Source organism: Pogona vitticeps, chromosome 5 (assembly GCF_051106095.1).
Source record: "Pogona vitticeps strain Pit_001003342236 chromosome 5, PviZW2.1, whole genome shotgun sequence".
Taxonomy (NCBI): Eukaryota; Metazoa; Chordata; class Lepidosauria; order Squamata; family Agamidae; genus Pogona; species Pogona vitticeps.
The window spans coordinates 173,151,460-173,178,816 of record NC_135787.1 but is presented as its reverse complement, the minus strand read 5'-3'; the positions used below and the strand labels follow the sequence as shown (position 1 = coordinate 173,178,816).

The following is a 27,357-nucleotide window of genomic DNA, read 5'->3' as shown; positions in this document are numbered from 1 at the left end:
TTTTTAAAAGATAAAAGAAGCCCTTAACCAAAATGAAGAAAAAGATATATTTGCTTCTCTCTCTCTCTCTCTCTCTCTCACACACACACACACACACACACACACACATTCCACTTTATTATATAATATATATTAGGAATATTTGCTTCTTCCTTATTGAGCTAATTATACTGGCTGTTTACCTCAGCACTGAAACAAAGGAATGTAACTAAACCTGTAATATCTCCTAGAAAGACAGGTGGCATTTGGAAAATTTATTTTTTGGACCACAACTCCCATATTCTACTAGTCAACTTGTTGGCTGGCATATTCCAGAAAGTTTATGTGTATGGTGAGGAATTTTCCTAAGCACCGATCATAATCTTGTCGCCTTTGCAAAGTGGCAGAGATACCCAAAACAGGAAATGAAGGCTGAATTTCCAGTAAAATGCACTGTTGCACCATAGAAATAATACTCAGTTTTGATAATCTACCACTTGAGAGTCACAATAGCCAAACTGTTGTGGGCAGGGGCGGCTTCCCTGCACTTCAGAAAACACCAGGCTTCAGAGGATAGGTTCTCACACACAGGCACAGAAGCTGGTTTTTCTGCACTTGAAGGCAGAGTCAACCAATGGTCTAGTAAATGCAAGCACGTATGCTTTATGGTGCCAACATGTGAAGTGATCTCCACAGGACATCTGAATTTTACCCCTACCCCTGTGCTACATAGGCTTGGGTGCCTCTAACACACAATACAATTGACCTGTTTGCCTTATTCTTGCCCTATCTTCCTCTTCCAGTCCAGTAAAAGCAATGAAAATGGCAACTCTACTTGACAGATGGAACTGCTAGGCAGAGACAGTGAGAAGCTCGGACTTACTTTTGCATGTAATGGTACAATGTGCCAAGTCCCTGTATTGACATACAGTAGGGATATGGCAGAAAACCTGCCCTGCAGGAATCTCTCCACTGCTGGCCACCTTGCAATGCACTCAATCAAGCTCTTTATGTACACAGGAGTGGCCCAAAAACCTTATGCTGCCTGAGGCATACAAGGAATAGTGCCATCCCTGCAAGTTAAGGTGGGCGCATCCTAAAACTGGGTGCATCTGATGTCTAGGACAGAAAACATTCACAAGCAACAAGTTAAAAAATAAAAAGTAATAAAATACTACTCGTAGAATAAGATAAAAGCAATTTTCTCCCTGTTCATGACATCCATAATCATGGACAGACAGCAACCTGAACTCTGATGATAAAGATGGACTATTTGAGCGCATGTGGAAACATATGCCTGTGTGTGTCACGCAGGGCACACTGTATCAAGTTGGCGGCCCAAATCACAGAATACGGTTTTACCAGACATGTGAGAATTCAGTCAGAAAATCCTCTTACTGCTTGGTATGTTTTGTAAGCCGTTCCAAAGCACAACGCACACCATCTCTTTTTTCTTCTTCCCATCCTCCTCCTCCCTACCCAGTCCAAGCACTCCCTTCTGCCTGAATGGCTCTGAGAAGCCTCATTTCCTGGAAAGTGGCACATTTTGCTTAGCAGGAATTCTTGTCAGGGAAATTTAACTTGTGCTTGCCCTTCCGTGCCATAGCCTGACTTCCATCACAGCTGAGGAAATTTTGTCTTCCTCAAAGCATCCTCATGGCTTAGGTCCTTTCGGTTTGTAATTTCTCTTTCGTTTGTTCTTTCTTCTTCTTTTTTTTAAACCTTCACTCACTGAATCATTGTAATTTTTCCGTGAATTAAAACAGGAAATAAAAAGCTACTTCACAGAAACCACAGTATCAACCGCATCACTAGCTCCATTGAAATAGAAGTTCACATTCAGGCAGTATACGAACGACAATGTCATTGATAAAAAAAATCTACTAAAGAAGATCTTTCTCATATTGCTGGTTTCTCAACTTCCTCTCCTGATTATGTACATCGCAGTCAGACAACATTTGTTTCATTCTTTAATCACAGACTTCCCAAAAACGCCAGGAAGAAATTATTACACCTGTTTTGGTAAAGAGGCAAAGCTCATTTTACAACCACGATGTTGAACAACAGGATTTCAGCCAATAGGTTCCATAAGCCTGAATTCTGCTCTCTCCTTTTGAAAGCGATCTATTCCATCTTGTCTCTATTTTTTTAAACACACTGCCAACCTTTAACCTGGCAAATTATAAATAGTTCAGTCATTTACTGCATCCGTGCAGCTAAATGAGTAGAGAATCAAGAAGCTTAGTTCTAGTCACGGCACAATCATGAACATCTAAATCACATGGAACCAAAAAAACAGTTTAGTACATCTGATAGTCATAATCACTTACTGTCACACCCACCATTTTTTCTCTATTAGTGCATATATGCTTAAATGGGAAAATACAAGATATTACACTATGCAATGCAAAGGTTAGTGGGATCTGGAGGTTAGTGGGATCTGGAAGACATGCAGAGAGCTGTGTTCCAAGAGAGAGGAATGGACAGAAATCTCAGGAGGAATGACTGGCAGAGCGGCCACTGTTGCTTTCCAGCATTTCTAGCATCTGCTGGAGTTGCCACACTCTGTCTGATGCCCAAACGCCAGCCCGGTGTGTCTGCTTGCATGAAAAAACGGCACTCTGCTTTACAGTCCTAAGACATAAAACTTGCTGGGTTTTTGTTTTCTTTTGTGAAATAAACATTATTTTAATTCTTTGCACATTCTTCCAGTCTTCTCTTTCTCCAGATTCATAATTTTCAAACTGCAGCAAGGGTGTAAACATATAACACAGAACACTGGTAATATAAACAGCACAGAACATACAGTTTTTTTTCCTTCTTCTGGGATAGAGTTCCTAAAATACAAGCAGTCTATCAAAACCATGAGCAGATGGCACCCCTAGCCCTTGATGAACCCTACTCTAGCCCTGTCAGATTACTTCTCTCTCCCAAGATAAACAGATTTCAGCCACTTCTCATCGCTGCCTGGCACTATGGGAAATTCCTGGTTATTCCATCCTCGTGTTGTTGTTATCGGTGTTGTCACAGTAAATAACAGAGCTGGTATTTCCCACATCCTGCCCTTGCTATGCATTCTGCCTCTTTTACGGTAAACACAGCTTGCAATCTTTTTATTTAAGTACTCTGCTTTCCAGTATGTACTTTAAGAACACCGCAGGCAGTTTGCTTCCACAGAACAATATACAGCATTTTTGCCAATCTGCCCAGGTTTCTTTTCCCCTTGCCTCAACTGGCAAGCTGAGAAACGATCACACCTGTATCCCAGGCATCTCATATGTCATATTTAGATAATACCTATAACAGGAGAGTGCTAATGAACAATTGGCTCTAGGTGCTACTAATGGAACGCAGAACCATTCACCCCAACCATTGGTCAGTAGCAGACAAAACACCATTGTCTTCAGATGCCAGCCTGCCTGCCAGCCACAGTGCTCCAATGCTGCTGAGTCTCGTGATGTTTTTCTTGGTTTTCCTCCCTCCCTCTTGAAGTTCCAGCTCCATGAATCTTATGATTAGATGGAAATCTTGAGTTTTAAAATAGTTTCCAACTGAATAAGCATGGAGGAATAAATCCTGATAACCCAAATGACACATTATGATGCAATACGGACAAGAAGTTCAGGTTTCTTTCTCAGGATTTTTACAACCAACGAGCTCTTTTGATGAAAATAAAAAATCCCACGCTCCCTTTAAATCTCCCCAAATAACTCGATTTGAAATCTGAAATATAGCTAAAAAGGAATGCCTGAACTCTGCTCCTCATGTACATCCTATAGCTGAGAATTATATTTGCTGCTGCAGCCAGGCACTCTGCCTGTGGTGCCAACAGGCCTCCATGGGATTATTTTTTAGATTCCCCTCCTTCTCCATTTCTTGGAGGCTATTTTTTAAAAATCTTCTTTTATTAGATTATTTTGGCTGCCTGCTGCTGGGTGTTGCTGGCCAGACTCAAGGAAGAAAAGAAAAGACATGAATGACAGCAGGAAGAAAATATTCTCAATATTCTAGTAATTTTGGTTTGGGAACGGCTTTGTATTTTTTGCCTTTATTTGCTTTTTTGCTTCTCCTTGCATTTCAGAGGGGCTTATGTATGTGTATGTGTATGTGCTCTCTCTCTCTCTCTCTCTCTTTGCCTTTCTTGCCCCCCCCCCCAATATGTGTTGGTAGTTGTATGGGTATTTTCCTAACTAGACTGGTTTTTAAAAATTGTGTGGTTCAGTTCATTTGCTGTGGATTGCACACACTGCCTATGCTTTTTTGAAGCAATTTCTAAGGGTTCTTTAGGAAGTTTGAACCAGTTCCTAGTTGCCTCCCTTGACCCTGGTTTTTTGTGTGTTTTTTTGGAGTAGATCAAAGGGATCAGTGGGGCTTAATATGGTCTAGCACCGGAACAAGAAACCCAAAACCTGAAAGAGCCAGTCCCTTTCAAGTTTAATGAAAGCACCAGTAAACAAAAGACACAAAAACCAATGAGGCAGCCCTCAAAAGAAACCAAAATAAATTAAACCCCCGAAAGGCTTTTCTTGTGTATATATCCTCATGAGCTAAATTTAATCAACAGGTGCCAAAATTGTTAGTAACCACTTTGCAGAGTACCCAAAGTCTCACTAGAAGTTAAAATCTGGCTATAGGTGGTAGTAGGGAGATGGAGCAGAGCCAGGAACCGAGTAGGCAGGTCCAAAGTAGTTCTTACCAATTTAGGCAGTTTTTCACCAAGCACAGCTCAATTCTATGCCTGCCTACTCAGGAGTAAGCCCAATGAAAAACACTTCCTGACTGCAAACTGTGGAGTTATAGTTTTCCTACAGAACACACTTCCTCACAGTTCTTCCGTCTGTAAAATACAGCTCAGTCTAAAAGAAAAATACCTTTAAATATCTTCTTATCTCCAATCAATTGAGTAGAGATAAGAGTAGAAGGACTTGTAGACTGTAAAAGGCCTATGAAGGCCATAAGCCACCTACAAATGAGAAGTTTTGAATTCCCATTTTAAATCTCATTTAAACTACCCTTCAGATATTATTGGATTCCCACCAGAATTCGGCAATTACTATTTTTTAATGCTGGGATCCTTTTGCAGCTGTTAAGGCTAACAACTACAGCATTTAATTTTCTTTTGAGTTTTGATTGGCTGCCTTGATTCCCAGCACCACTGTCTATAAAACTTCTGCACACTTCTGCACTCTGACCCCAGCCTGTGGCTTGCTGATTTTTGAGAGGGCCACCACATTTAGGATTAGTTCTTCTGCACACCACTGTGAGCTAACATACTGAAAAGTATTTATAACCTAACCAGCAAAGCTTTACAGACCTTGTACAAAAATAGCAAAATGAAATCAAAACAACAAAATACAATAATACAGGAATGATGTATGATATTTCTTATTTCTCCCAACACATCAAATCTTGCAGGCTGTGCATTGTTCTTAAAGCTGCAAAAATTCCTAAAAATATTGTTTTGCTTGCAGAGACAGAGAACAAGAAAGAGACACTCTGAGACTCAGAATGATTTCCCTAAATCACTTATGTTAGATTAAAGATCTGAAAGAGAGCACATGATGAAGAAAAGGGTGGAATCTTGTATTTTCTAGATTGTCTCAAAGAAAGGAAAACTGATTGATGCAACTAATGTGTTTGAAAAAATGCTTTGGCTTTTATGTATTAAATTTTACATATTAAAGTGATGTCCTTAACCCAATATGGGGTTCCTTTATTTATTTAATTATTTTTGTTTGCTTGCTTGTTTGTTTATTATTGGCCTTCTTGGGAACATTTTGTCAGAAGGCATAGGATATAAATACAGTGGTGCCTCGCTTTACGATCACCCCGCATTACGATAAATCTGCTTTACAATGATCTTTTTGCGATCGCGATTGTGATGGTCTAAATGGGGGAATTTCACTTTGCGATGATTGGTTCCCTGCTTTGGGAACCGATTCTTCGCAAAACAATGTTTTTCTAACAGCTGATGGGCAGTTTCAAAATGGCCACCGGGTAATTAAAATGGCTCCCCGCTGTGTTTAGGGATGGATTCCTCGAAAATGGCCGCCATATGGAGGATCTTCACTGGACGGTGAGTTTTTACCCCACTGGAACGCATTGAACAGGTTTCAATGTGTTTCAATTGGGTTTTTTTATTTCACTTTACAATGTTTTCGCTTAACAGCGATTTTCCTGGAACGGATTATCATCGTTAAGCGAGGCACCACTGTGCAAGAATAAAGGCAGAAAAGGAAGGAGGGAAGAACTATCCATCATTATTTGTTAATCAGAACTCTATTATAGAGGCAGATACACATCCACCCTCACTATCCCTTCAGTGCTCCTGGTTACAGTGATACCAGAGGAAGTTCAGCTCTACACTTTTTGTGACGCCCACTTTAGCTGCCACTATGGGGAAGGGACGTGGTGGCGCTGCGGGTTAAACCACAGAAGCCTCTGTGCTGCAAGATCAAAGACCAGCAGTTGTAAGATCAAATCCACGTGACGGAGTGAACTCCCGTCGCTTGTCCCAGCTCCTGCCAACCTAGCAGTTCGAAAGGATGTAAATGCGAGTAGATAAATAGGTACCACCACAGTGGGAAGGTAACGGTGTTCCATGTCTAGTAGCGCTGGTCACTACTACGGAAACTGTCTTCGGACAAACACTGGCTCTACGGCTTGGAAACGGGGATGAGCACTGCGCCCTAAAGTCGGACACGAGTGGACTAAATGTCAAGGGGAACCTTTTAACTATGGGGAAGGGACATGATCTGGCCTAATTTGGAGGGAGTCAGGTGCTTGGGCTTATGGATTGCTAAGAAACACCACATCCTTTCCCTTCTAATTTGAATACCAACACGATTATAATGCTAGACGCAGTGACTTTTATCTCCCAGAAATGATTATCTCACCGTCTTAGCCATACAGATCAGAGATGCAGAAATAAATAGATCTTCAATACATCTGACTATTTGATTACTCTAATTTGATGCAATTTGACACCGAACGAGAGAGACACATAATAACAAGGAAGCAAAAGACGATGCTCCAACAGTTGCAACGCAGGCCCCTTCTGTTTTGTCATACTTTATTTCTGCAAACTACACAACCTCAACGCACAGTTGAACAGGGACCTTCTTTCTGCTATTGTGGAGCCAGCTGCCTGACAAATGCTATAAACATTGAATATTATTACTCTTCAGTGACTTCACTTTTCAACCATATGTAACTTTATTTGGACAGCTGATTTTGAAAAGTGATGCTGAGGTACGCCCTCAGGGTAACTTCCTGAGTAACTTGTTTGGCAGCTAAGCTGCTAACCCGGGAACGGCATTAAAAGTGCACCCTGAAAAAACACATGTTATGGGCAGAGTCTTGGCTGATCCCATCAATCCCCAGCTGATTCCATCAAGAATGTGGGAAATTAAGAAGAAATTACAAAATGAAGTTTCAGACATCTGTGGATTGCAAGGGCAGGCTATTCAGTAGACACAGATCCACTCTGAGAACTTCCCTCCATGCATTCCTAGGTTCAGGGGGGTATGTTATGCATATTGGCTACCTGTTCGCTTCTGTACCAGTTTCAAGGTGATGGTACTAACCTGTAAGGCCCTAAATGGTTTGGGACCTTGATATCTGGCCAAGTGGCTCCTTCCAGTTAGATATGCCCGTCCTACAAGATTGTCGCAGACTGAGAGTTCTGACCCCGAGAGAGGCCTGGAAAGCAACCACTAGAAATCGGGCCTTCTCGGCGGTGGCACCTCAATTATGGAACTCTCTTCTGCCTGAAATCCGCCTGGCTCCTTCACCCGGCACATTCAAAAAGCTACTAAAAACCTGGCTATTTAGACAAGCCTTCCCTGAATAAACTACACTCTGATACAATAGTGTCCAATAATATAACTTCTATCATAATGCATGCTCCATGTTTTTATTTTCTTCTATGCTTTTAACTGTATTTATTGTATTACAATTTTATCCTCACTTCACTTTATGATTTTTGATTTTCATCCCTATGTATTAATGTCGCTATTTGCTATTTTGTTACTCTGTTGTTTTTTGTTATTAACCATCCAGAATGGCCTTGGCTATCAGATGGGTGTGTGTATGTGTGTGTGTGAGTGAGAGAGAGAGAGAGAAAAAATAAATAAATAAGTAAATAGGATGTAAAAGATGACAGGAGTGCATATTTTGAGTAAGGCACACATACCACAAAGCTAATGTCTTACTGCTTCAGAGGAAAACAAGTGACAAAATAATAGCCATTTCTGTATTTTCAGAAACCATCAGTCTGAGGCATGTTCAAACATCTATGTTCAACACCGCTTGTTACATCAAATGATAACTAGCACATACGAACCAGCCATTACAGATTGAGCACCAGAAGCTGAGCTTCTGTACCACTGTATGTATCCTCCAACGCAGCAGGCCGGAGAGGCATGATACTGCTCTCTAACCCCAAATAGAAATCCGAACTCCAACAACACCTGGAAGCCCGTGATTTGCCATCTCTTCTCTGCTGTGTTAATCCTGCAGAGCTGAAATGAAGAAGTACATTCAGAGCAATTGCTCTCATAAAGTTCAGCAAGAGTAGGGACTGGATGTTACCTGGGGAATCAGCAGAGTGACTGTTTGCCCTTCTTTACAGGGTCAGCCTTCTGTTTGAAGGCATGTTCTTTTGAGGGAGAATCCAGTCCACATTTGATTTAAACATGAAGAACCAGCAGAATGGAGAGCAAGGGGCCTGGAAGTTGTTTCTTGGCAATTAGCATCCTCACAGTAGACCAGGTTATATACATAGGTCACCCAATTAAAGTCATCCCCACTACTGCATTTGGATTTCTATTTAGAGAATAGTAATTATTTCTAAATGTACATATATTCAAATGTTATGCAGAACAGTATCTCTTTTTTTTTAAATCATTTTTCCTTTTCTTTGGTAATACATAAAGTATGTCACTCCCCTAACAATCAGCCTTGTGATAGTTAGGGGAATGATATACATAGGCCTATGTATATTCAACTGTACATATGCACCCCAGATTCAAACGTTACAGCTGCAGAAGAAGACTATGGAGGGAGAGCAAGTGACACTGAATCTATAGTGAACTGTGTCCAAAGCAGCTCAATATACAGTACTTTTAATAAATATTACAAGACTGCACTGCATATAAATTTAGTTACAGAAGATGTCAACAGATTCCAATAAAAACAAAATCAGCAATTCAAAAACCATGGCATAACATACATTCAATATTACTCTCGAATCTAGTCCACTTACAGGATCACATTTAATTACTACATAATAAAAATCGAAGCCGAGGGTAAAATCAACATTGAGAGAGGGAAGGATAATAGATTCACCAGAGCTCAAGAAGAGAAAGAATGTTGGGTAGAAAGGGTTGTGAAGAGAAAATTTTGAAAGGAAAAGGAAATGGAATAGCTGTACCATGTGGATAGTGAGTGCCAACATGTTCTTACTCTTTTTAGCAAATTCACCTGTGACGGTGGGAAGGACAGTTGGTCTGAAAAAACACTTTTCATATGAAGCTGTTCAAAAAAGTGAGGTGTAGGTGCAGAAAGAGTTAAGTAATCTAATGAAATAAATGCTTATAGAAATCTGTTCTGAGAAATTTAATGAGCCAAAATTCACCAACCAGCAATTCCTTTTCTAAACATACGAATTTCTATTATGCTTTCCTGTGATCATAAAAATGGCATCTGTTATGCCCAATTCAACACAACATATCAGGCCAGGGAAGCCACAGCATGCTAGGTGTGTGGTTTGGATTCCAGTCTCCATCACTGCCAGCCAGCCTAGCTGATGGTGATGGACCATGGGGATTGTAAACAAACAAATAAACAAAGCCATGTGGTTGCTACACAATACAAAAGCAATACCATTATTATAACACTATTTTTTAAAAATTGCTGGCTTTTGACCTATACCTTTAAAAAATTAACCATCTAACATAGATTCAACAGAAGAAAAAGATAAAATATAAAAACAAACAACCAGGAAAAAAAACTACTAACCTAAACCCTCCTTCCTACCCCTATGGATCAGAAGATTTCATCACCGTCTGGACCTCAAATGTTCTCAAGAGGATTCCGATGGGCACTGACTTAGCTATATACTCAATTTCCCCCTAAGCTCCTGTCTTTTTCTGGGCCCAAATATATAGTGTGTCAGGCAGTAAATTCTCTGTAATCTCTGTTTAAAATGACAGTATCTATACCATGTGATTTTACTGTAAAAATTGTCATTCCCGGACATTAAGTCTGAATGGATTCCCATTCCTAAAACCAGTTATTTCGATGTCTTAGCTAAATACATGAAAATCTTTAATCTGCAATTTGCATGGTACATATGAGATACACAGGAGGCCCACATGTTTTTTCCTCTCCCCTGTGATGACTAGATGACAATGCATGGTATAACATTGCTGCATTGTATATTACTCTGCTATGTTAGAAGTTTGCACAGAGAGGGAAATGCCATGTGCCCATAGTCAGTGGTGCAAAATGTATAGTACGACATTGTAGGGGAGGAAAAAAATGAGATGAGTTCAGTTTAAAGACATGGGACAGGGGGCACAAAAATTCAGGATGGTGGGAGACATGGGACAGTTTCTCCTTTGAGAATAATTAATAACATGTAAGATAATGTGCTCATTTATTGCTACCCACCTTTTTTGCAGTATGTCTAAAGATGTATACAGAGACTTGTATGTAATGCTATGTATCAATACTATGTAGAAACTGTTTTTATATATATATTTCTGTGTGTTTTTTGCTGTAAGCCACCTAGAGTGGTCTTAACTGACCAGATAGGCGGGGTATAAATTAAATAAATAAATAAAATAAATAAATAGCAGCTTCCAACTATGCTTTACCAAATCTCTTGGTTGTTCTCGTAGTACCTGTGAAAGCGTGTCTAGTTCTGCAATGTCCAGTAGCTTCTTTAAAATTTCTTCCTTTGTTGGTGTTTCTTCATTCTTCCATGTTTTGGCCCAGAGTAATCTAGCTCAGAGTTCCCCCAAACCCCGGTCCACGGCCCGGTGCCAGTCCGTGGCCTGAGCCCGACCAGGCCACAGAGAGAGACCTCTCCCCAATCCATGCACGCACTCCCCTCTACACAGCCTGTTTGCACCTGCATGCGAGTGCATGAGCGCCTGCACAAGCACTGTGCCGCCCTTCAAGCATGTGCACAAGCATAAGTGCACATGAGCGCTGCATTGCCCTTTGCACATGCACACAAAGGCACACCCGCATGAGTGCTGCACCACCCTTCACACATGCACACAAGTGCGCACATGTGCCTTCACGTATGCGCACGAGCGCAGGGAGCTGCCCCAACTTCCCCAGCCAGTCCACAGGGCTAAAAGGGTTGGGGACTGCTGATAGCTGCTGGAAATATATACAGTATACTATATTTTATTTTCTTATCAATAATTTCTGGCATTATATTCAATAATAGCATTTCAGGTTTAAAATTTAAAATTTAATTTTTGTTGAACAATTTCTCTTGCCATATCCTCTTTATACTGTATCTCAATTCTAATTTCAGCATTGACCACCAATCCATAACTAGTCCCAATTTCTCTACATCTTGTTTATCTTTTATATTCAAATTTTTAATTAATAAATCTTTATATGTGAATAACTCCCTTCTGATTCAGTGCTTTCAAAGAGAATGCTTCTATTGGAGCAACCCATACTGGAATTTTCTTGTAAGTTTTTGTTTGAAATTTGTGCCATACTAAACCTAGCACCTTCCTCAGAACATGTTCTGTAAAGTGTGATTGTTCTTTCTATCTACCATACCATACATATGCGTGCCAACCCATTTTTAGATCATGACCCTCCAGTCTCAGTAATCTTTGATTTTCTAATGTTATCCATTCTTTTATCCAGACCATGGCACATGACTTGTAATATAACAGCCAATTTGGTAATCCTGAACCCCCTCTTTGTTTTAAGTCTTGCAATATTCTTGGCTTCTTGGCCTTCCAAATAAATTTTGAGGTCAGGCTGTCTAGGTCCTTAAAATATTTATAATTTAATAAAATTGGTAAGTTTTGGAATAGAAATAACAGTTTTGGTAATATCACCATTTTTACTATGGAATTTCTTCCCATCATGGAGATTTGTAGCTTATTCCATTCTTCCATATATTTCTGAATTTTCTTCTGTATTGTAAGATAATTTTCTTTCATCAGATTGCTTGTGGTTTTTTTTTGTAATATTGACTCCTAAATATTTTGCTTTCAGCCCTTCCTCAAAATTAGTTTTCTCTACCAATTTGTCCACATCTTCTTTCTTTATGTTCTTAGTCATAAATTTTGTTTTTTGATAATTTATTTTCAGACCTGCCACAGCTCCGAATTCTTCTATAGTTCTCACCAGTTCTTTCAAGCTATCCAGAGGGCTTTCTAGTATAATTGCTAAATCATCAGCATATGCTTGTAGCTTAAATTCTTCTAAGAGGAATTTAAGCTTTTGACCTATACTAAGGATATACAGCAATAATTATGTATAACACACGAGAAAAGCGTATGAAAGGTTCAAATGTCAGATCTCTGTGCCAGATCTCTTTCTTAAAAGTAAGTTCCAAAATGCAGGCAGCAAACACAAGTGAGGAGTGCTGAGTTCTAGCTCTACCCCTGGTGTTCTCTGGCTGGATTATGTCTCCCAAATGAACACACAAAAGGGCTGGCAGGCATTCAGCATTCTCCCTCCCCCATCACTTTCTTTTGAAACTCAAGGTTCCTTCCTATGTGGATGAGAAACGAGGTTACAGAGAAATGTGGCAAAGCCCCTACCAGATAAATGGGAATAATATTTAGTCTCCTCACTCAGTCAGTTATGTGCCATCAAGCTGGAACCGACTTATCTTGACACTAATAAGGCTTTCAAGGTAAGTGAGACATTGAAAGAGTAATTCTATTCCGCCAGTGAGTTTCGATGGCTGAGTGGCGAGTTGAACCCTACTCTCCAGAGTCCTAAGTCCATCACTCTAACCACTACACCAAACTGAGCAGCTTAGTCTATCCACTAGGTGAAGCCAATCGTACCAAATCAATAGTAGTACTTAGTGTAAATAGTAGTCCATTAATTTCTGGAGGGCCCAAGTCTTGCAGCCGGCAAACTGACAGTGCAGTTACTTAGTCAAAGTCTTTGAAACAACAGGCTAAATTCAACACTGATCCTCCTTTGATCAGACCCTTTGGAAATAATGGTTTTTAGACACAACTTACTTAAGTCCCATTGATTTCTTTTGTATTACTGTACTTTGTAAACTGCCGTAAATGTTGATACTCTAAAAATACAGTACAGTACTAAAAATTCTTTCATAATTATGATGATATTATCACATTTATAATACAACTGAGGATGGGAAAAATTATTTTCATGGGAATAAAACCTGCTAGTGTCTGTCAATTTTTGCTGCACTTTCTGCACGTGGTCTACTCCACCCCACTGCCTATGATTCCTAATGGAGATTACTAAACAGGTATTCAGAAAACACTGTACCAGGTAGTAACGGTCTTCTGAATAGTATACATGACTGAGAGTTTCACATCAACGGTCTTCTGAATAGTATACATGACTGAGAGTTTCACATCCAGTACTGCTAGAAATAATGAATGTCTGCGTTTTAATAACTGGGAGAAAGAACTTCACAGAATTAAAAACAAATAAACACAGAAGCCCAAGCAACCCACATATTCCCTGCTGAAACAAACTTGCAGGTGTTTTACTCATACGTTCTATATAACGTGGGGCAATATCTGTTTTCTTTTTCAATTTCATTTGTCTCTTTTAATTCCACAGTGAAACTCCAAGTGAAACACTTCATTTTCCTCTTGGTTGAGTGATTTTAGTCGCACAGTGGCAGTCAGCCAGGAAAATGGCTGGAGAACATTTTCAGCATTCATTCTTCAGAAGCCAAGATACAAAACCACATTGAACCAGTGGGATTTTAAAATGCTCAAACCATTTCTGCTCCATCACCCTGATCATCAGGGGTATTGATGATTTCCACACATCAGAAAATATTTACCTATCATTTATTTATATGCCATTCACACCTTTGCGTCTTCAGCAGTACCAAATCCTCCCCGCACGGAGATTGATGGGCCTCACTTGTCAATTTCTCTAGGACTTTTGAGGACTTTGACAAGGATTATGTATCTTCCGCTGGAACACAAGGCTCACATGGACAGCAACCAGGAGATGCGCAATAGATTGTTTGTGTAGATGGCTTTATGAGCTTCCACCATCCTTATTCAGTTCATCTGCAATTTGGATTCCCCTTTGGATTTTTGGTCACATCAACGGATTGATCTTTGGATCTTTCTTCCACTGATGACAGCCACATTCTCAATGGAAGTCTGCTCATGGGCTAAGTAAGACCAGGAGGAAGCCATGGGGAAGCAGAAGGAACTTTCACTGATTCCTCCTCCACACCCCCATACCTCATATGTTTTGGCACCTTAAAGACTAACAGATTTATTTCAGTGCAAGCTTTTTGGGGGATTACAGTCCTCCTGATATTCATTTCCAGACATGCAACTCATGAGCGCTCATACTGAACTAAATTTGTTAAGGTGCCACACCCCTTCTGATTTGCTCTACATACCGAAACAGATAAACAGAGCTACTTTGTTGAAAACAGTTCTTCGTGTACTATTGTTCTGACACATCATAAAAAGAAACCCTTTGGTGGGGAAAAGGTATGAAAACAAAAATAATTTTGCAAAGACCAAAGTGGGACTTTGAACTTTACTGAGTTTTGTTTTAGACAGGGTTCCATTTTTCAAATGAAAACGAAGTTCCTAAATATCTCATGATCTAAATTTTAACCATACAATGGTTTTGCACTAAACAGCAGGCAGCTTTTCAGAATGATACCTCCAAAACCCTCAACAGGTAGTTTCCTGTCCTCTGTACCCAATCACATTCAGAATTGGCAGACAAAGAAAATGGCAGATACTGGATTAGAGATGGAAGCTATGTCTAGGAATTTAGAAATAGTTCTTCTGAGCTGGGAAGTCAAATTTTATCCAGTGGCTCAGAGAAAGGCATTTCTTCCCTTACACTGTTTCCTGGATTTCCACGCTTCTCCCATCAAAGCTCCTTTTTTTAAAGGAGACCCTTGATCCGAACTGTTAATTTACACTCTTTGTTTACCTATGGGCGATATATCTGATTTAGATGTGACTTTTGAGGACAAATCTTCAAGTTGTGTTGAGCACAAAGCATGTCACTAAATATCTTTTTTTAAAAAATCAAAAGAAAGTGTGGGTTGGAATAAGCAAAGATTTAAACCTCTCCTGGTTTTTAAATTCAATTTAAATGTCTCCTTCCACAGAGGAGCTAAAAATTTTTTGGTAAAGTCTACTGTCACCAATGAACTTTCCTCCTTTTTAAAGTTATATGCAGATAAACATTTACTTATAATTTTTTTAAAAAAATCTTGGTAGATGGGATATTTAAATTGTTCACAAATTCTGCCTCTACCTCGGGCTGTCGTTCCATTCCCGCCAAAACATTCCCACTTTCACTAACAGTCATTCCTTTTAACTTCTCTTTTATGATCCCCAGGTCTGTTCCGGGTGGTCTTATCTTTCTGAGAGGGGGAATAGGTGGCGTTTGCACTTCCGTGTCGGCAGAGGGTGGGAGGGACGGCACTCCCGTGAGAGGAATCTTGCTCTCACTGTCAGTCTTACAAAACGGCAGCTGCATTTTGTACATTTAATATAATGTGTAGCTTGACCCTCAATCTAATCCAAATTTTAACATAACGCTTTCCATATGGCCCAAACTACACAACTGGAGCTTCACTGGATGCTCTGCTCCAGTTAACTGGCGTGCATAGGCAAGGACTTTTCAGTCGTGATACTCACAGAATTTGAGTCTTTTTGCCCCGAAAGATCTTGGCACTTCCCTCCCTCCTTTCCTGACTTCTGTTGTCAGATCAAAATACTGTTATTTCAGTATGCTTTGGCCTCGGAGGAAACTATCTCTTTGATCTTCTTCCCAGGGTCTGTTTGTCTTTCTCTCCTTCTCTTTCTAAACGGTGCAGATTTATTTGTAATGGTGACTAAACGTGTTTTTGGGGTGGGGTTGATACATTTATTTATCAGTGCTTTGAGAATTCACGCAGATAGGATGGTGGGGTACAAATGCAGTAAGGAAAGACTCCTTCGTTCTATCAGTTTTAAGAAACCACTGGATTCTCCTCATCTGCCTACAGTTTAATTTATTTCAGTTATTTATTCACTTGATTTATATACCATCCCATTAGTGCAGACACGACTGCTTGCAGGTTAAAACAGGCAGATTGAGAGTTCTGATCTTGCAAAACCTAGCATCACCTCAGCCCTAACAACCCCTGTTCAAACAACTTAAATATCCCTGTCCTGGACAAGAAGGACATTTTTAGGTTTTGTTAGATGCCTGTGGCTGATGGGTGGGCAATGAAGGCAGATCCAGGTCCTACACTGCACAATTCTCACCCCCTTCGTTTGCAGAGCTGTGATTACTGGAGCTGAGCAGATATTAGGATTTTGATAGGTGGATATACTCTGGATTCCTCCAACCCACTAACCACCACTGCTGAGCTGACTCACTAAGCAATATCATCCCTATGTGGAACTGAAACGATAATGAGGATGATACTCATTAACTCAGAAACTTTTCAAAAGTGACATTTTGAACCTGAGCTCTAAGAGTAAAGCCCAGTGCAGTTCAACCACTGTCCAAGGTCACTTTGGGGGGTCACCCATTTAGGCATGCTTAGAACCAGACCTTTGAGAAGTCTCTTTTGCAAAATCTTGTTTGCTCTGGGATCCTGAAATTGGAGTTCCAGAAAGTAAATTTTTCCAAACTCTGGCACCCTCTGCTCCTGAGCTTCAGATGAAAGACCGACTGGATGGATCTGCCAGTGGACCACAGAATGGCACCCCATGTCCCTGAGTTCTGCTTCCGTGCATCCTCCTTTCATTTCAAGGGGTTTTTTTATGCACAGGCATCTTGAGCAGCTGCCACTGAAATGAATGTTGGTGCCTATACAATCCCAAAGTCTGTAGGGTGGAACACTTTTATCTGTCCTCTTCTTGCCAGCTGGGACGCCACTGAGCCTCAACCAGTCCATCTGCATCACATTTAGATGATTTACAGACACAATGAGAGCAGGAAATACCCAGGTGCTTAAGTCATGGTCAGAAGAACAATCCCTAAAACCTCACACCCTCCTTTTTTTTTCTAATGCCCTTAATTAAATTCTTTTTCAAATCATTTCCTTGACCTTGTTCAGACTCATCCATTCATATTCCAGCTCAGCTCTTTTACAAATAGCTCTGTCCTGAAAAGCCAAGCTCCTCCATACAAGCCAGTGTATGCATCTGCAGTAGAGATTTGTCCTTAAAAAACATCCCACAACACTTTTAACAATGGAAGGAGAGGTTGACTCCTGCACAAGGATGTTATCTCTAAAGCAGAACACAGACACCCTACCGGTTGCTCATAGAATAACTGGTCATTAACCACATGGTCAGAACCTGAAAGTGCAGCAGTAAAAAACAAACAAACAACAACAACATAAAACACACACACACACACACACACACACACACACACACACACACACACACACACACACACACACACACACACACACACACACACAGACAAAATCCCCAAAAAAACCCAAGTCCAAATTCTCCAAATTATAGCAATAGAAAATGGACAGCCTGCTTCCCTCTATCTATGTTGCTACCTTATGAACAGAATATTCTTGTTCTAGAAATGTTGGTTCTATCAGTCCCCATGGAGTGAGAACAATGAGGTACCTTCTTGGTCCAGCCGCTGGACCAAGATATGCAAGCAAACTCAGGCAGGGACTCTTTCTGTCCTTAAAAGCCAGAGAGAAGGCGTACTTCCACCCTGCAACCAAGAACTCTTGCACTATACCAGAGCATCCATCTGGTTGTAATAAGAGCATGGTAAAAAGGGATTATGAAAATGCTTTTTTGTGGAAGAACTGTGTATGACCTTGAATTCCTATTCATAAGTTCAATCACCAAATCAGGAAGCAGACCGACTTATTCCAAAAGAAACTGCTTAAACAAACAAAAACGCCAGAAAGTCATAAGGAGCACAGGAAATTGCCTTATGCCCTACCCGGGTCATGACCTTTATCCATCCATCCGAATATTATCTATTCTGACCAGCAGAAGCTATCAAAGAAACTGGAATCATACCTTTTCCCATCAACTTCCATAGCAGGCCCATTTTGACTTCGGATAGGGCAGCTTTAAACAACGATGCTGTGTTACATCCCAGTTCTGCAGCCAATGAGTTCTCCCTCTTATACAACGTTTCCTGTTTACTTTACCTTGAATAACCAGCTGTAACTTCTTGTTTCTCATTATAAGACCAATGTAGCCTAGTTCTCTACAATTTCTTGGTTTTTATTCTTTTGCTTTAGTATTTCTTTGTTGGTCACCCTGTCTGTTCCAGAAATTCACAGCCTTCTGCAATACATCCACATTTCAAATATGCACCAGCCATTTCCACAGTTGTTCATGTGAAAGTCCATGGTTCCACACAACCCATGTCTGTGAGCTGGGAACAGCCCCTGAGCTATGAAGCATGCTTAAGGTTCAGAGCAACTCCACCCATCCAGACCAGGTGTTGGTTACCCTTGACCTTGGAAAGGCTGTAGGAGTCTGCGGTTTACGATGGGACCTTGTGCTGTGCTATGCCAATATACACTGAATCCTGATTTCCTTTTCTCACTCAGCCTGGGTCTATACCAATGGTTCCCAACCTTGAGTCCCAGATGTTCTTGGACTAAAATTCCCAGAAGCCTTCTGTGCAAGACAGGATTTCTAGGAGATATAGTCCAAGAATATATGGGAACTCAAAGTTGGGCACCACTGCTCTATAACAAACCATCCCCACTCCTGTTACCTAAGATACTGACAACTGAAGAGGCCATTTCTGAGTTCATGCTCACTGTTGGTTGATGGCCTCTCCCCTCATATGCACCTGCCACCTATAAACTTGGTTTAACAATTACTAATTGCATGTTCTCATTCAATTTATTTCTCATAGTTTTTTTTTAAAACCCCAGCCTTCTGCAGCGAAGCATGAAGCCCGTCCACTCAGCTCCCTGTTTGTTACATGTCGCTAGTCAATATTGTGTAAACAATAAAATAAAATAACAACTGTAGCTCACTTCCAGTTTAGAATAACTTTCCTCACAGGCCACCTAGCACAGAGTCTGAGACATTCTAGGAATCCTTGTGAAGGGCTAATTTTAAAGAAAAGCCTTCATATTCTAAGTTCTGACACAGTTCTACACAGACTAAGGTGGTTACATTCAAATACAGTAACTTGAGAGAGCAAAATTTCAGATCATCCTACCTACCGCTGAGCACAAGGACATCTGTGTCAAGACTCTTTCCCCATGGAGTGCCAAACGACGGAGAGAGGAGATGACGCATATTTCCAGAGCACGAGCTGATCACCCCCTGCCTCTTGCCTCCCTTTTTAATTACACCATCTCTGAGCCCAGAATGTGCTAGTACCAAGCAACCATGCCACAGTGGACTACCTGTTAATTAAAACACTACAATAAAATCCAACCATTCTAAGGCTTGTTTAATGCTAAGTGGCCTCTCACTTGGAGGGTATAGCTTTCAGGGATGGGGAGGCTTCCATCTGTGAAGGATACTATTTAGTGACTATTCCTCACCAAAAAAACAGCAATTTGCAGGTGTTACTGACCTTTATCGCCTAACTTAGAGGTTGCAGAGATGAAGAAGATGACAGCTCCTGTGGCCTACAACCCATAACATTTTCTCCAAACTGAGCAGAACAGGGACGTAGCCTCTAGTGGAATACTGGAACCATAGCTTGCAATGTAAAAGGGCCAGGACTTTTTCGTTAGCATGGATGATACTCTCTGCCATCTCCTTCATTTTCTTTCTGAGTTTAGTGTAATACTCCCAGATTGCTTTCTCCAGTGACAATAAATGTGTGAGTTAACTCAATTATAATGCAAAATATTGTAGACTGGCTTTGTCCTGAACAAGCAATTAGGACCTATTAGCTTTACAAAAGACCCAGTAATAATGAATAATAGAATTGGAAGCAGCCTATAAGGCCTCTGAGTCCAACCTCCTGCTCCATGCAGGAATCCAAATCAAAGTATCTCTGACAGAAGGTCTAATTTTCTCTTGAATGCTTCCAGTGATGGGGTGCTCACCATCTCCTGAGGCAACTGGTTCCACTGTCGTACTGCTCTAAAAGTTAAGATTTTCTTGATATTCAACTGAAATCTGGCTTCCTGTAACTTCAGTCCATTATTATGTGTCATGCACTCTAGAATGACAGATCCTGCTCCTCTTCTGTATGACTATGTTTCAAGTATTTGAAAAGTGCTATCCTACCTTTCCTTAGTCTTCTTTTCTCAAGGCTAAGCATGCCCAGTTCTTTTAATGAACATTGTTTGGATCCCTCATGGTATGGCTATGCATGCCAAAATTTACTGCTACTTCCCTGAACATATGTTGTTGTTGTTTTAATTACTATTATTTGGTCTAACAGGAGTGTTTTTAAATTATATTCACTTTCAATTTGGTTTCTTAACATCATCCTAGTGATATTCTTAATGACCTAGCAACAAAAGCAGTATAAAAAGGAAAAAAAATGGTTAACTCTTCTAAAGTTGTGTTGCTTCTCTTCTAACAGAAAGGTGTCTATTTCTCTGGTAAAGGACAGACCTTTGTTCCACCTTCATTCCCTTACCTTCACCCCCCACTGGCATAAGAAAATGCAGAGGCAGTAATATGCATTTTCCTCATGACTTCATCAGCAACCCCCTAGGCAGTTAACTCATCCTAGCTCACTATTTTTAGTGAGCAGCTTTTGCCTCTCCCGCCCCACCACCACCAACACCACCCGGTCCCACATCAATTCAGAATGAATTACAGGGGAGAAATTAGTTCATGCTGATGTGCAAACTGGCAGCTTTCAAACAACACTTTAAAATGCAAGACACAAGGATCAACAGGCAGCTTCCCAGACACTCTGACAAAAACATTCCTTTTCTCTCAGAAAAACAAACACGTCTCCTCTCTATCTCCTATAAATGCCTCTTCTAGGCTCATGTGGGGATTTGGGTTGGTTTGACAGTATCACAGGTAATGCATCAATTATCATGAATTCCCACTCCAGCAAGCTAATTGCAACCCTAAAAGCTTTCCTATCTTAACAGCAACAAAATGTTGGCTCTTAAGCAGGGGAGCACAGACCCCTGGCTTTCTAGATGCCCATTGGGGTTCTTTCTTCTTCTTCACTAGAACGTTAATCTTAATTTATATCCATCAGAATCCGATGCAAAATAGTGGCTCAGGAACCTTTATATGCTTTGATTTAAGGATTGTGATAAATCTAAGCATTCACTCCGCCTGAGCATTTTTTCAATCCTAGAACTGAGGTCACACAGAAAAATAATAAAACGTATCCTCTCCCCCCCCCCCCCACTGCTGTTTGCTAGTGCAGCCTAATTTGGGAGCAAAATGGGGGCCACATCTTTTTTTGCTATTGTTAAACTTTTGGACTCACAAAGACTTGGTGGGTGTGAGTGTGGGTGTGTCACAAATCATCATCATCTTAGAACTGCAGATCTGGAAGAGGCCCTATGGATCATCAAGTCCAGTTCCTGTCAATGAGGCATAGTGGGGAACTGAATGCCCAAATCCCTGGCTTCTCAGCCAGATACAGTGGTGCCTCGCTTTATGATGTTAATTCGTTCCAGCGAAATCACTGTAGAGCGAAAACGTCGTAAAGCGAAAAAAAGACCATTGAAATGCATTGAAACCCATTCAATACGTTCCAATGGGCTGAAAACTCACCGTCCAGTGAAGATCCTCCATAGGGGTGGCCATTTTCGGTGCCTGTGTAGTGAGGAATCCGTCCCTAAGCATAGCGGAGAGCATTTTGTACACCTGGCGGTCATTTTGAAACCCGACAATCAGCTCCCGAAGCAGGGAACCGATCATCACAAAGTGAAAAAACCCCATTCAAACCAGTTTTGTGATTGCAAAAGCGATCACAAAAACCTCACCGTCAAGCGGATTCGTCTTTATATGGGGTAATCGTAAAGCGGGGCACAACTGTACCTAAACCAGGGAGCTATCCAGTAGTTCTAAGGATCAGATCACATCTTAAGGCAAATGCATATTTCTTCAAATCAGTTCCAACGGATTTCACTACATTGTCCCTCCAGGCACACAAATCTATTCAGGGATACAAGTGTGAGACATCTTACATGCAAATAATGCCAGGCTCTCGCTCTCTCTCAGCTGACCAATTACTGTACAAATCAACAGCAGGTTAATTTGCCAACTATGAATAGAGGAAAAAAATTCCTGTTAGAACACACAGGAACCACTTTCCTTTTAAGTATGCACTGCTTTGAGATATGGAGTCAACATATTGGCTGGAGTGCTACAAGTAGATCCTGAGGCAGTGTCTGTACACCCCAGTTTGAACAGGCGGGCCTGTCCTTGGCTGAACATTTCGTGTAATAAACCTTGTCCAAGGAAAGAAAGGACGGCTATTCTTTTTCTCCTTTTCAGACCAAAAAGGAATTGAGCTGCTGCAATGCTACACAGTCAAGCTTCCACATTCTGGAAATTACGGTAACTCTTATCCAGCCCCGATTAGGTTCCCCCTCTAGTGACTGGAATCTGCATTTAACAGACAGCCAAGAGCAAAACACTAGACAAATTGTACTGGTAGGCACCTAGTCATCCTGGAGAAGAGTGTTTCATAAAGTGGTGCCATTACCTGCATTTCTATGGGCAAAACATCTGTTGCATTGAACACGTGAGCCACAGCAAGAACTTCTATGGCATGTTTTGATCAAATTCACCAGCATCAAGAACCACATCATGGAAAAATCCCATCACTGATTACTTCCAGAAGCATAACAATGGTAGGTCTGTTATGGCAAAAACAACAGAACACCTTAAAGAACACCTCAATGCTGAACAAATTTATCGTAGCACAATCCTACAAATCTGCACGCCGCAAAGAACGTCTTCGCATAAGGTAGCAAAGGTCTCAAAACAAGCAGATGAGCAACAAGAGCCTTTAAATCTTTGCATCACATCAGCAATGTGCTAGGAACAAGATCTGTGGTCCAATGCTCTGCTGTGTTACGCCATCACCATGGCTGATGGCAATAAGGCAGTGCTGCAGCTATCAAGATAATACCTTTAGCAGCATTAGGCAATGCCAAAAGGCAATACAGATCTGCCTGGTCCAGTTCTGAGACAACCAGTGATGTTCAACGCTTTCTACAGTATCACATGAAGTGCTACTTATTCTGTTATTCTGTTTGGCTCAGGTATCTTACCTGTAGTATCTGGACTGAAGGTACGTTGAGCACACGGCTTTTGAGACATGGCTAGCAGAACCAAAATCTATGACCTTGACCCTGTATGGTTGCCGAGATGGATCCACCAACATGATGTTTTCTGGCTTGAGATCTGCATGGATCAAGCCCAGACTCTTTAATTTCATGAGAGCTGTGGCCACCTGCTGCAGAATTGGTCTGATGTACTTAAGGGGCAATGGGCTGAATTTGTTTTGCTTTAGGAAATCATAGAGGTTCTGTTCCAACATCTCAAAGACCAGGCAAGTGTGGTTCTTGTGCTGGAAACATTCGTAGGCTCGAACAAAGTTGTAGTCATCTGCACTTTCCGTGCTTAACCGGGCCAGGATGCTGACTTCAATCTGACCTTGTCGGGCGTAAGAAGGATGGTTTTTAAGGATCTTGATGGCCACAATTTCATTGGTACCTCGTTTCCAGCATTTGACCACTTGTCCAAACGTTCCACGGCCCAGAAATTCTAAAACTTCGTATGTGTTGGTCATGGAACACAGCACCTCATGTTGCACCAGTTGGTAATCCCCTTCACTGTTGGAACCACTGTTTTTGGATGTGGCAGTGGATGTAGTAGTGGTGGCTACTGTGGCCCCGCTGGCATTGTTCTGTATCATTGGTGGATGCTCTTCGATAATCTGAACGCTGCTTGTGTTCTCAATCTCCTCGCTCTTGCGCTTAAGTCCACATTTTTGGTAGGTGTCCAAAAGGCTCACAGTGCTTCGACGCATCAGGTTGTGTGGTCCACCCAGTGCTTGCCCAGATACTGCAACCACACCAGAGGTGCTGTTGGCGGATGTCACTACAATGTGCCCCGTGCTGGCTGGGAAGATGATGGTCTGCTCGTAAGGGATGCTTGGATTGGGGATCTGGAGAGAGGCGTTGATGGCAGCAGCTGCTTGAGAGGATTGCACGTTCTTGCTCTGACTGTAGACTTTGCTGTGTGTGCCGTACCCAGTCATATCCCAGTTAGAACTTGGTTCCACTTTCAGTTTCTTCACGCTACAGAAGGCACTTGATTGAAGGGTATGAGGGGAGAAAACTTGCACATGTGAGGCCATACCTGGATCGGAAAACAACAGGAAACAATGGCATTAAAACAGGAAGTTATAATGCCCCTTATTTCTCAGTATTACAGACACAGTGTTCAAGGTAATATGCAGGATTTAAAGGACATCAAAGGTCATAATAAATAGTGTTATACTATACAATATAACTTTATTTATACACTATTAAAAATAGTAATTAAGGCAATATGACAATTGTTATCCCATCAGCCACAGGCCCAGATATGTAAGCTTTTTGACCAACTACAGAGTAAAGTAAATTGTGGAAGCCCATTTAACCTGTTTGAGGATAATATTCCAGAGAGTGCCTGCCACAGCTGAGAAGCCTGTTGCACACGACCCTTCTATGTTTGCAGCTGAGAAGAGGGTGATCTTTCTTTCCTCCTGCCTCAGAGAAACATAATCCAAAAACTTTGATCAGGTGTCCTGTCTCCGCTATTTTATATGCTACAGAATTATATGCTCTTAGGATTTTTCCTGTGGTATCTCTGTCCACAAGCAAGGATCGAATCATAGAAAAGTGAAGTTGGAAGGGGCCTACAAGGCCATCAAGTCCAACCCCCTGCTCAATGCTGGAATACAATCAAAGCATATCTGTCTGGTGATTATCTAAGTTTTTCTTGAATACCTCTAGTGTTGGCGCACTCACCAACTCCCAAGGTAACTGTTTTCACTGTCATACTGTTCTAACAGTTACAACATTTTTCCTGATGTTCAACTGAAATCTGGCTTCCTTTAACTTGAGCCCATTGTTGCATGTCTTGAACTCTGAGATGAATGGGAACAGATCTTGCCCCTCCTCTGTATGACAGCCTTTCAAATATTTGAAAAGTGCTATTATATCACCCCCGCAGTCTTCTTTTCTCAAGGCTAAACATGCCCAATTCTTTCAGCCTTTCCTTATAAGGCTTGGTTCTAGCCCCCTGATCATCCCCCTGTTGCTCTCCTCTGAAATTGTTCCAATTTGTTCGCATCCTTCTTGAAGTGTGGTGTCCAGAACTGGACACAATACTCAAGCTGAGGCCTAAAGAGTGCTGAATAGAGGGGGATTAGCACCTTGCGGATTTGGAAACTGTACTTCTATTAATGCAGCCTAAAATAGCATTAGCCTTTTCTGTAGCCACATTACACTGTTGGCTCATATTTAGCTTGTGATCTACAACAATTCCAAGATCTGTCTCACTCGTTGTTTTGCTGAGCCAGGTATCCTCCATCTTCTAACTGTGCAATTGCTTTCTTTTTCTCTGGTGCAGTACTTTGCACTTATCCCTGTTGAATTACGTTCAGTTGTTTTCAGCCCAGTGCTCCATCCTATCAAGGTCATTTTAAATTTTGTTTCTCTCTTCTAGGGTATTAGCTATTCCAACCAATGTTGTATCATCTGCAAATCTGACAAGCACTCCTGCACTCCCTCATCCAAGTCATTAATAAAAAATATTGAAGACCACCAAGCCCAGGACTGAGCCTTTGGGTACCCCACTTATTAACTCTTCCCAGTTAGAAAAGGACCCATTAATCATCATCCTGTGAGTACGATTTTGTAGCCAATTGTGTATCCACCTGACACTTGATCTATCCAGCCCACACCTAGTTAGCTTGCTAATCAGGGTATCATGGTCCACTTTGTCAAAAGCTTTGCTGAAGTCAAGATATACTACATCTACAACATTCCCTCTGTTTATCAGGCAGGTCACTTGATCAAAAAACAAGATCAAATTAGTTTGGCCAGATTTATTCTTAACAAATCCGTGTTGGCTTCTAGTTATTACTACATTGTTTTCGAGGTACTTGCACAATGACCGCTTTATAACCTGTTCCAGAATTTTGCCTGGAATTGATGTCAGGCTGACTGGTTTGTAGTTCCCAGGTTCCTCTTTTTTGCCCTTTTTGAAGACAGGGACAACATTAGCCCTCCTCCAATCCTCTGTCACCTCACCCATTTCCTGTAGTAAGCAAGATCATCTGTCTGACAACAAAGGGTCCAAAATATTGGAAATGAGAGATGGGAAATTCGCAACTGCATCTCCCGTTTCTTCAATATTTCTTCCAGAGTAGCTATGTGCATGATTTGGGTGAGGGATTAGGACTGGAAATGCAGAACGTGGAAGAGGAGGTTTCAACCCTTTAGTCTACGTGGCATTTCTTAAGCATCAACTGCATCAAACAGAAAAATGTACAGACTGAAAGAAGAGATCCAGCAGCCCATTCTCATCTTTTTGGGATTCAAGAGTCAAACAACCAATGTAGCATATAGACAATTAACTTGAATCAAAGATGCAGCATCACCACAGCCTATAGATACCCCTTAGAAAAGGATTCATTCAGTACTCCCAGAAACGTATTATAACTAAATTATTAAGATTGGGGGGGGGGGGGCGGCTATGGTGATATGTGACTTCCCTAGTTGTACCCAAGTCAGATGACGAATGAGGCAAACCGATACTTTTCACAGCAAATTCCATTCTTATTAAAGCAGCCAACAAAAGTGCTATTCAAGGAGAACAGCCAAGGGGGTAGATTTTCCCAATCACATGATTATTTATTCAGTGTGCCAATCGGTGCCCATCTTACGAGATCTACACAATTAGTGCCTGTTGTTATCAACAGTGAAGTAGGCCTATGTTTTCACTATGCCAAGGACAAACCTGGTGTGATTTTAGAAAACAGACTGGTGGACCTCTCTTGATAGATTTCTGAGGAGGTACAAAAAAGATAGGAGAATTACAACAAACCCTTCTTAAACAACACTGCTTTGCTTTAGTTTATCTATAAATTTATCAAAGACCATATGACCTTGAGGAATGCCTCAATGCCCCCTCCTCTAAGAAATAACTTGACATTCCTCACGTAGAATCT

At 41.1% G+C, this 27,357-nt stretch overlaps 1 protein-coding gene across 4 annotated transcripts in view; it reads right to left on the bottom strand.

Annotated features, from left to right (window-relative positions):
- Window positions 1–27,357, bottom strand: part of HIPK2 (homeodomain interacting protein kinase 2) — a 183,442-nt gene that overhangs the window by 86,791 nt on the left and 69,294 nt on the right. For all 4 annotated transcript variants that reach the window (XM_072999990.2, XM_072999991.2, XM_072999992.2 and 1 more), the window contains exon 2: window positions 23,405–24,497. In XM_072999990.2, the coding sequence (XP_072856091.1) occupies window positions 23,405–24,497 (1,093 nt within the window). The remainder of the gene's footprint in view (window positions 1–23,404; window positions 24,498–27,357) is intronic.